This window comes from Seriola lalandi, unplaced genomic scaffold (assembly GCF_002814215.2).
Source record: "Seriola lalandi dorsalis isolate HSWRI2012SDOR001 ecotype SW California unplaced genomic scaffold, Sedor1 jcf7180002054864, whole genome shotgun sequence".
NCBI classification, from domain to species: Eukaryota; Metazoa; Chordata; class Actinopteri; order Carangiformes; family Carangidae; genus Seriola; species Seriola lalandi.
This window is the reverse complement of record NW_019525417.1, coordinates 2,667,542-2,678,363: the sequence shown is the minus strand read 5'-3', so window position 1 is coordinate 2,678,363 and position 10,822 is coordinate 2,667,542. Positions and strand designations below refer to the sequence as shown.

Here is a 10,822-nt window from a genome sequence, read left to right as displayed (position 1 = left end):
TCTGATTTGAGCGCCCGTGAAAGACGTTCCTGCCACATAATTAGTATGATTCTCTGCGTCCTCTGCTCTGCATCTGTTGACATGGATTTGACTGGGCTTAACATGGCTGTCAAACAAGGCCCAGCCACTGCAGTGAGATGAACAGCCAGCTCCTGTCACAGATAACTCAGTGAGAGCGATGGAGACACAAAGGCACCCTACAGCACTTGGTGAATTATTGATGCTCATGTGGCATGCTGACAGTGAATAGAGGTGACCCTGGATGGTGGTGGAGATTCTTAGAAATCCCATCGCTCCCTTGGTTTGTTCTGGTTCTGTAGATCTGATAAAACTGAGTCTGTTTTAACTACAAGGCGGTTACACAGCCAGAAGCTGAGCCTTCGTGTTTGAGATCAGTGCTGGCTAGTTTGTGAGGGTCCCTGGGAGGGAAGTAGGTCATGGACACTGACCCCAGGTATGTGTGTCTCTGCAGGGGGCCTGGGGCTTAGGAGGATTAGTGGCCGAGTGCTCAGGTAGCACAAAGAGTTGTTCTGGTTCAGCAAAGATGCTCTTAACGTGTCTCTACTTCCAACACAGTAGATTCATCACAGTAGCTACATGGTTAAACAAAAAGTTTTCACCATCTCTAGGGTCGGTGATTTGGATCCATGCAGGATTTACAGCAACTGATGCATGCACAAGAGAATCACAATGTTGTGATTCATCAAACACAAAAAAAGTCAAATATAACAGTAAAATAGGTGGCATGCACAGCCCAGGAAGAATTTTAGGTAGAAAAAACCCTCACATATTTGACAATTTTGCTGGAAAAAAAAAGGTGTAAGTAATACAACAAGAGGTACACAGGTATAAGGGAAAGGGAGGAGCCACCAGGTGACATGGGAGGAGAAGGATGTTCATGACTTTCAGGCAGACTGGCAGACAAGCAGTGGAAAATAAGTAAGACAGTAAGGGAAGATGGTTCCCCAGCTCTACATCACGGTGTACAAAGAGCAGTTCGCCTCTCCCGGCAGAGCGAAGAGAGAGCAACTTCGACCCACCTCTGCCCACCGCAGGAACAACCCCCAGCCTCGGCCGGTAAGATGCTGAGCCCACTGTGCCACACACATGGACTGGACAGAGTGGTTATTCATGACTGCGCAAAGAGATGTAGAATTTCTTGAGAAAATGTCTCCACGATCAGTTAATGCATGGACGTTTTGGACTTCAGTCAATGTAATTTAATAAATGCATAGATTGAATACATAGATTGATTTAAGGTGAGACAAGACTAATTGGGTCACTTATTACTGGCACTCTATTGTTCATCATTTGGCCTGACTAAAGTGTCTTACACTAATTGGTGGCTGGTTGTTTACACTTCCCTGAGCTTGGTGAAAGCTGGATCCCATCTATTATTCAGTACTTCCTCCATGTCTATTTATTTATCCAGACATTGAGTAAACAGAGCTAAGAGGGGTGTGCAGGCACTTTACCGTCAAGAAAAAAATAGCTATTGACTGCACAAGAGAGGTGACAATAATGTTTTAAAAAAAAACAAAAACCAAATGGAAATCTTACATTTGCCACAACGGTGTCTCATATTTGCACAGTCACAGGCATTTTGAGTTTTTACATTCTTATCGTATAACTTTATATAAATTGTACTGAGAGAGAAATCAGGAATCATTTTGGAGTAATTGTGGTTCATTTCATGAGGAAAGCATTGAAATGAGGTGTCTGTTAATAAAGTACAAATACCACTTGTCTTAATATGGCGGTTGAAATTCAGTATACACTCGTTACATGTAGAGAGGAATGTTCAGTCTAGTGGGCAAGAGATGTGATATCCAGGTTCTTTTCTACATCTCCTTCTTATATTTCCACCCACATTCCACATTCCCTTTTTTCTTTGCCTTTCCAGGACTTTCTGTTTCCCCGGAGCCTTCAGCCCAACTACAAGTCAACCCGCACCCAACCACACCCCTCGCCCCCTGTGGACATTGGCCGTCCTCTCTTCCCTCCTGTCAGACATTTGTCATTTCACAGTCCGGTTACGACTTGTCCTGACAACTATCTAAAAACTGCAGAGGCAGGCAAACAGCAACACATGCCTCCTGTCAAGCCAGCTGCAGAACGAGCTCTGCCCTCTGCTGACAGGCTGCAGAAACTACAGCTGACTGAGCCTCCTGCTGGCACTGGCATTCAGCTCCATACAGCTGTGAAGAACCCACAATGGTGGCGATTAATCAGTTGATAGTATGAGCCAAAGGTAACACCAGAGAAAATACTGATTCTGATTGATTTTCTTTACAGGAGAATGGATTATCAGAGGAATGTGCATCCACTCTCAGCACAGCAACTCAGGTAGGAAAATGACCTCTGACCTCTTCTCGAGGCCTTTGAACTCTGAAAGCATGACTGAGTGAGGACTGAGCGGTTCTACAAGTCCTAAGCTAACATTGTTTCTCACAGGCAACATGCAGGTGCTCACCTTCGGACAAGACCCCAAACTGGGAACCAACCTGCAGCTCAACACCACTTTCAACAGACACAATATCGCAGGTCTCGTTCTAACAGCACTTTGGATTATAGGTGCATATTCACTTGCATGTAATAATATAAAGCGTCATTTAAATAGTAAGCACTGAGGTCTAATTCCTGCTCCTATGTTTTCTCGAACAGCGGGTGCTACAGCTGCTTCCATGTGGTGAAGCCCTACCAAGCTGGACACTACATCATACACCCAGAGTTTGTGTCTGAATGCCTTTGTTAGGACTATTAGAGCCACCGGCTTACAAAGTGGGGGGCCTGGAGAGGTCCTTAAGGGGGTGTCCGGGTGTCCCCTAGCAAAATGAGGGATTGTTAACTTCACCATTGTTTAATTCTTTTCTAATGAACCCAGGGAGACAAGGTGTAAGAATGAATAATGTGATGTAGGTTGCACTCTCACCACTATTATCTCCCCGTATGCAATGTGGACACTTTTACAATTACGCACTAAATCAGCAACAAAGATCTTCCCATAAGGGGCTTGTGGTGATCACACTGAATGAGGCACTGTGGCCCAAATGTGTATCTGTTTATGACATTAAAATTTTATTCTACTTTTAGAGAGATCATTCTTGTACATATGGTATAGACTTTCTTCATTGCATCTTTAGAGGGTTTAAACAGAAATAGTACTGCAAACAATGAACTTTTACTCAGGGGTGTTCCAGACTTATTATGATGATAATTATTATAGTTACTTTTTGGTGAAACCATATAGTACAGGAAATAAAATATGGTCATTATAAACACTATGCAACATTGCACAGACAGACTCCAAGTCCCCATAGAAATATCTAATAATATAAGTTTTTTTTCCCACCAACTTTGCTAATTGCTTTTTTCCCCAGTTCTTGAGAAGACCTTTTTTTTTAGGTATATTTTCCTCTACGTTTGAAATTTTCCATCCAGTATTATTTGCTCAAATCATGTCAACCTGTTGAATCTGTGCAGAATGAAAGAATAAATAAATAAAGCGACCTGTTCAAATCTACTGGACTACATTTCCCATGCTGTAGAGGGCGTAGACAGTAGGCGGATACGCAACAGCATGCACCGATGCCTCTCTCTGTCCTTTTCTGTGAGCTGTGGAAAAACAAGTTGTGGCTGGAGTCGCTGTGGAGACTGCTGCTGCTGACCGGTAGGAAAAAAAACTACTACTAATAACAGCTGAAAAGAAATCAGAATGGGCAGAAACGATATTTATATGCCACGTTGCTGTCAGGGACTCAGTGTTACTCTCCCTCCGTTAACTTTCTTGCACTACCCACCAATAAGGCGCACAACAACGGCTTTCTGTATATCGGGCTTGTGGGTGGGCTACTGCACTATGGAAGTTGTAGAAAGTTCAACTCTGAAACTCAACACATTCAGAGTGAAGACCGTCACTGTGCCCTGTAAAGTTCTCATGTGTGCATATTTATTCAAGTGCTTTAATAGAAGACATAAGCATGATCAGCATTTTGCAACACACACACACACACACACACACACACACACACACACACACACACACACACACACACACACACACCGTTAGAGGTAGTGAGACGTTTTCACACTCTGCTGTGACTGTATCAGCACTTCTGTGTTTTTTCTCCACGCCACAGTAGATAAGAAAAAGCAGAAAAGGCAGATATGAAAACCTACCTGATCGCACCATAAACAAACAAATGTCCTAGTCTGAAAGTTTTCTGCCTTTTCAGCCTCTTTCAATGAGAAAAAACAAACATGTCAAACCAGTTCAAGGTTGTTTTTTTTGTAAAGAAAACTCGTCATATGAGTGAAAAGCAGACAAAAACAGTGTTTTATTTTTTATAATCTATTTGAAATATCATTGGAGATAAAATGATTAGTCATGGAAACAATTTTGGTAACTTTTCAAAGTTTTTTATTGTCTATTAAGGTGTTGTATTACTGTTTGATTTTTGTGTGTGTTTTGTAGGAAAAAAAAAATGTTCATTTCATTTTCTGGTCCCATCTTGTTTCCAAGTCCAGTTGAATATTTGTTTTCTTCATCCTCCATGACAATAAATTGAATTTCTTAGGTTTCTGTCTGTTGATGAACTTTCAGATGTCACCCTGTACTCTGGGAAACAGTGGTGGACAACTTTCTGACAAATTTATATATTTTTATGTTCCATTAAAAGGAATAGAAACACTTTCAGACAGTTTTTATAGAATGGGCCTGATTTGCAGGGAGTTTTCTCCTGATTCTCCTGGTCAGTTTACCAGTAGTCTCAGTGGATCTTCAAGGAAACAACAGTTAGTTCTCTGTTAATTAATGATGGGCTTATGTTATCACTCCTGTTGTTGAGGGAAATCTATACAAGAGGTGGTTGAACACAGAATTAGTCAATTAGATTGCTAATTAATAGCAAGCATTTTTTATTATCGACCCCTGCTGCCGGGCCAGAGCATGAGGGTCAATTGCAGTTAGGACTAGTCAGCAAACAGGGAAGCTGGAGAGGACTGAACTCCCCTCGGTCTGCTGTGCATTCTAATTTAATCTATTCTGATTAGCTAAGGCCAGGAAAACGAACATCAACCAGTTAATTGCCTCTAAGAATTTCTTCTGTATCTCTGATGGGAGGGACAGTAAGGCCTGAATGCGAAAGAAATTGACATATTTCTTCTGTTCTTGTTTCAAAATGTTTTTTTTTTGCCTAAAATGAACCAGATAACTTTCAGTTTTGGTTAGTCTGGTTTGATGGAGCACAAAGTTTAGTATGCTTTCCTCTCCTCTCCGGCATTGGCAGAGCTTTAAGGCCAAAATCCCCTTTTCTGCTTCTCTACTTCCTTACATACAAATGAGTCTTCTTTCAGTTAAACTCATATGTTAGAATTACTGCTGGGGACGTCCACTTTATCTTCTTATGGGTAACTGGCAGTAGATTTGTTTTGTTAAATCCCAAACACATCTTTAAAGTTTACATCTTGACAGTGTAATACCTCTAACTGCTGTGAAATCACTTGCTGTGCAGCAAAGCGGGGCATGTAAGACAATGCTAGAGATGTCATAGAGGCTTTGAACTGACAGGGAAACAAAATAGACTGAGAAAAAGGTTGACATTTTGAGTGTGTGTTGTTCTGGCTGTTTTCCTGCATGTCTCTGATAGGTAAGTTAATATATTCTGACTATTCACATCTGGTAAGTAATATTAGGTGAATGTACTGTACATAGGCTACAGCAACAGGACGCATTTTATAGAAAAGCATTTTATTTTGAACACATTTTCCATAAAATAAAACAATATTGATGTAAGAAGAGCAAATATTGCATGAAAACCTTGACACGACTTTTTTTCTCTCTCTCTATGGACACTCAGGCAAACAGACATAAAGGCGGGGACAAAGTTCAACAAAAAAGGTTCCCTGGGAAACATTTCCATGAACTATAGTTAACTCTTCAATTTACCCACTGATCAGCACAAGCCATGTACCAAGTGGTGCCGGGAGGAGCAGGGGGCACAATTACAGATGTTATCCCCAAGCAGAAACACAGCAAGGACACTCGACCCTTAGTCGGAGCTGGAGTGATCGGCTTGGTGCTGGTAATTGCAGCAGTGACTGCGTGGTGTTATTACATAGCCTCTCTACGCAAAGCTGAGCTGCTTAAGACTCAGCTGCTGGATCTGAATAAAGATGGCTACATTATCCGCAACCAGGGAGGGTCTATTGTTTTCAGAATGGATTTCAGGTTGGTGTAATTAAGTTGTGTGATGTATTTATTGTGTACAGATACATATATCAGACACATCAGAAAATTAAAGTAAAATGTAAATGTACAAATACTTATTTTAAACATGTCAAACGAGAGACTGCATGAGGATGTAATTATTTTTAAATCTTGACAGGTCAGGGACTCTGGATTTGGATTCCTGCACTAAAGAAGGGGAGATGCTGAGCTGTGGACGCACCACTGATAGGAAACTCAACTTCTTCATTGAGACAGTTCGACCTAAGGACACAGTGCAGTGCTATCGAGTCCGTTGGGAAGAACTGGTTCCTGACATTCCGGTTGAGCATGCCATGACATACAAGTTCGCACATTGGTATGGCGGTGCAGTGTCAGCAATTCAGCACTGGCCTATTTCTATTTCTGGCCAGCAGGCTCCCAAACCCTTTGTTACAAGTGACATCTACTCAAACCGCAATGAATTTGGTGGAATTTTGGAGAGTTATTGGCTTTCATCTAATGCTACGGCCATCAAGATCAATAATTCTGTGCCCTTCCACCTGGGCTGGAATGACACAGAAAAGACCATGTACTTCCAGGCACGATACAATGACAGTCCCTTCAAGCCAAACCCAGGGGAGGCTCCATGTGCTGAACTCAGCTACAGAGTCTGCGTGGGCTTGGATGTGACATCCATACACAAGTACATGGTCCGCAGATACTTCAACAAACCAAACAAAGTGCCAGCTAAAGTCATGTTTCGGCATCCTATTTGGTCGACTTGGGCATTACATAAGACTGACATTGACCAAGAGAAACTCTTGGCGTATGCTGCCAACATCCGTAAGCATTACTTCAATTGTAGTCACCTGGAAATAGATGACCGCTACACCAGCCGCTACGGAGAATTTGAGTTTGACCAAACAAAGTTTCCCAATGCTTCGGCCATGTTCCAAAAGCTGAAATCAGATGGATTTCTGGTGTCACTCTGGATTCACCCTTTTGTTAACTATGACTCAGAAAACTTCCATACTTGTGTTGAGAGGGGCCTGTTTGTCAGGGAGCCTACAGGACGGCTACCGGCACTGGTGCGCTGGTGGAATGGCATTGGTGGCATTTTGGATTTCACAAATCCTGAAGCCCGAGATTGGTTTTCCTCCCAGCTACGTTCACTGCGTTCCAGGTATGGGGTGTCATCTTTTAAATTTGATGCAGGGGAGACCAACTATTTACCATGGAAATTTAGCACAAGAACTCCCATTCGAGACCCAAGTTTTTTCACAAGACGTTACACGGAAATGGCTATTCCCTACAATGATCGAGCTGAGCTGCGAAGTGGCTACCAGTCCCAGAACATATCCTGCTTCTTCAGACCAATTGACAGAGACTCTGTGTGGGGCTATGAGTTGGGTCTCAAATCCCTTATCCCCACAGTGCTCACTATTAGCATTCTTGGCTATCAGTTCATTCTACCAGACATGATCGGAGGGAATGCCTATCTGAACCGCACAGATGGAAATCGTGCATTACCTGATCGAGAACTCTATATCCGCTGGCTGGAGCTGTCAGCCTTCATGCCCTCCATGCAGTTTTCTATTCCGCCATGGGAATACGACAATGAGGTGGTTGAAATTGCTCGGAAATACACAGCTCTCCACGAGAGTATTGTTGCGCCACGGGTCCTGGAGCTGGCTGGCGAGGTGCTGGATACCGGGGACCCAATCATACGGCCCTTGTGGTGGATTGCCACAGGTGATGAGACAGCCTATAAAATCGACTCCCAGTTCCTGATTGGGGATGACCTCATGGTAGCCCCAGTTTTAGAGCCTGGAAAGCAAGAACGTGACATTTACCTCCCTGCTGGCCGTTGGAGAAGCTACAAGGGAGAGAGATTTGATATCAAGGAGCCACTGCACCTCACAGACTACCCTGTAGACCTGGATGAAATTGCTTACTTTGTTTGGGTGTAGCAAAAAGGAAAGGTAAAGCTGAACATTTGATTAATCCATGCTTCAATTTGCTTGTGAGACAAGCTTCATTAATTGAGCTTTTATGCTTAAGACATTGGATGAAAAGGTTTCCTGGAACAAAATATGAAGACTTTTTAAATGAATATAAACTTAAGTAACATATTACAAATGTAACCACTCAAAAATTCTGAAAACCTCATCTTAATTTTTTAGGCTCATTTCATTTTAGCTAATAATTGTGACATTTAGCATTAGTTTTGTGGTTTAGTGGTTTAGTTTTTGTGGTTTCTGCTGGTCATACCAGCCCAAATACGGCTGTAACAGCAAAACCCCAACATGTATTAAAGTGAGTAAGGGTGTGTTTAATGCTTATGAATTCAGCTTTTCATTTGTACAAGGAAGAATGTGTTATATAATCTTTCAAAAGTTACATAGTTTCATTTTAAAGGCTGTACAAGTCACGTATATGAAACATTTGTCAAAAAGGGAATATTCAAACTGTGAATTGATTAGGGCATAATTGCCATGGTAGGACATAAAGTTGTTGAGTGTCACAGTACTTTTAGGTTAATGTAAGCCAAACAAATCATATGATGGGAGATTTATAGAAGGGGTGTTATTATTGTCACAAGACAGATAGCAGGCTACATAAAACCTTCTACATCTATAAAGAAATCTCAGTTTGACTGAGATATCCCACTTTTCCTTTGACACTAATGACTCCTCTGCTCCGAGATACTTCTCAGGAAGTCCGCTTTTATGCTCCACTTATCGGGATGAATGCTTGAAGTTTTGCTTGAAGTTTAATCACTACAAATTGCATGTGCTCTCATTTGTGTAACACAGTGTCATGTAACTTCTCTTGGCCCAGAAGAAGATGCCTTTTATAAGACACTAAATATTTTATGCTCTTCCTCAGGTAACAGTTTTCTCAGGCTGTAGTGTGTTTGAAGTGTCTGCTAACTATCTTTAATGTGCTTTGTTTACTCTGAATGCAGCTACTATAATGTCTATAACATTGACTACCACATCCGAGGTAATGAGCATCTCTTTTATAAGGTGTTTTGATTTTTGGAATTCTGAAACACAATAACCTAAATAATACTGGTTTGTTCTCTTTATTCCTACTTGGTATGCAGAATGGGAGTTCACAGATGTTGTGAATTTAGCAACATTTAATTGTCAAATTAAATGGTACAGTGCGTTATCACACCTTGTGTTTTGTTAATGTGAGTATTTTGTAACCACAGTGCCATGTGTTAATAATTACTGCCACATAATATGTGATTTTTTGTTTTGCTCTACCTTGATTATTGTCATATTGTTACATATTGCACATTTATTATGTAATATAATCGGTGAGTTAACCCTTCATAGGCAGTAGCATGGTCAACAGTGTACCACAGAACCTTACCTCTTAACCTTTTCTTTAAAGTTCCACTATGTACCTGAAAATGTCTAAAAGTACAAGTACATTGGTAAAATCTAACTTGGTATCTAGAGTCAAAACTGATGATTAATTAGTTGATCTAATTAAACTCGGGGTAAAACAGCAAGAATTTTATCTTCAATGATTTTTTTTCACTTTTTCTGAATCCCAGACCAAAATGAAAATTATTGCATTTAATGATCTCTGTTTCTGACTTCCTGTAGTTCCAGGTACTTTTTAAACATTTTTTTTTATTTGATGAGATGGATTCTGAGGAGTTTTTAAGCTGCAATTTTCATTGTGTTTTTGGGAAGTAAAAGAAATGAAATGTCCACATTCTTATGGTGCAATTTTCCCATTTGTCAATGTTTGCTTGTTTTTGTGTTTTTATGCTGTCTGCCTTTTACCCAATATCTTGCCCCCGTGCATTTACATGTGTCTTACATGTTGACCTTGCTGCACTTTGTTTATGTCTTTTGACGTAGTTTCATCATAACAGCACAACCTATTTATAGCAGTTTTCACTCAGCATCTGGGCCAGGCCAATCTCTAAGGCTATTTCTGTCTCAGCCGGTCTTGCTTTATGACAAGACTGAGAGGCTGTCTCCTGGACTGAATGCTTCGTTTCTTGTGGCTCTTGTGACCCAGTGTGTCCTGTTTGCTTCAGGTTATTGTAACTGAAGGTTGGCAACATTTGCATGAGACTAAAGGGCAGCATTAATTTCAGCAAGAGTGCGCATTTGATGTCCTTTTGTATGAATGTATTAAAAGGATTCACTATTCACGTTTTGTATTGAATTTTGTCCTGATAATTTTTCACATTTTAAACATCATATGGTTGCATGTAGTTGCTACAGACCATGACCATTACCAGATTACTGATTTTAAATCCCCTAAGAACAGTGATCAATATGTGGCCAACTTTTACATTTTACACACACACCAACAAATAAAATACAAGAAGAAAAAATCAGGACATGAAATTCAGGTCAGTAAGTTGACCGTGCAATCAGTTAGCCAATAGCAACCTGTAACCTCTTATGAGTCTGCAATACATGAAAACTAATGTGGCCATCAGTTCGATATTGAAAGAGGCACCCCTGAGGGACTTTTGTAACTTTTTGACGCCTGGCTCATCATGGGCAATAATGACAAGGTGATGAAACAATTGTGCAGGTTATTTGGAGGCTGTGTTCAGATCAATAAATCATCTGG

General features: G+C 41.0%; 2 protein-coding genes across 2 annotated transcripts; both read left to right on the top strand.

The window, feature by feature from the left end:
* Nucleotides 1-957: 957 nt before the first annotated feature.
* LOC147817881 (uncharacterized) lies at nucleotides 958-2,997 on the top strand. Its single transcript, XM_087179776.1, has 5 exons — nucleotides 958-1,077; nucleotides 1,904-2,217; nucleotides 2,296-2,346; nucleotides 2,455-2,574; nucleotides 2,665-2,997. The coding sequence occupies exons 1-5, from the start codon at nucleotides 958-960 to the stop codon at nucleotides 2,753-2,755; spliced, it is 696 nt and encodes a 231-aa protein (XP_087035902.1). The 3' UTR covers nucleotides 2,756-2,997.
* Nucleotides 2,998-3,550: 553 nt separating this feature from the next.
* Nucleotides 3,551-10,389, top strand: myorg (myogenesis regulating glycosidase). The gene is made up of 3 exons (XM_023427962.2): nucleotides 3,551-3,670; nucleotides 5,859-6,229; nucleotides 6,387-10,389. Exons 2-3 carry the CDS (start codon nucleotides 5,967-5,969, stop codon nucleotides 8,176-8,178), a joined length of 2,055 nt encoding a protein of 684 aa, XP_023283730.1. The 5' UTR covers nucleotides 3,551-3,670; nucleotides 5,859-5,966; the 3' UTR covers nucleotides 8,179-10,389.
* The last annotated feature ends 433 nt before the right edge of the window (nucleotides 10,390-10,822 follow it).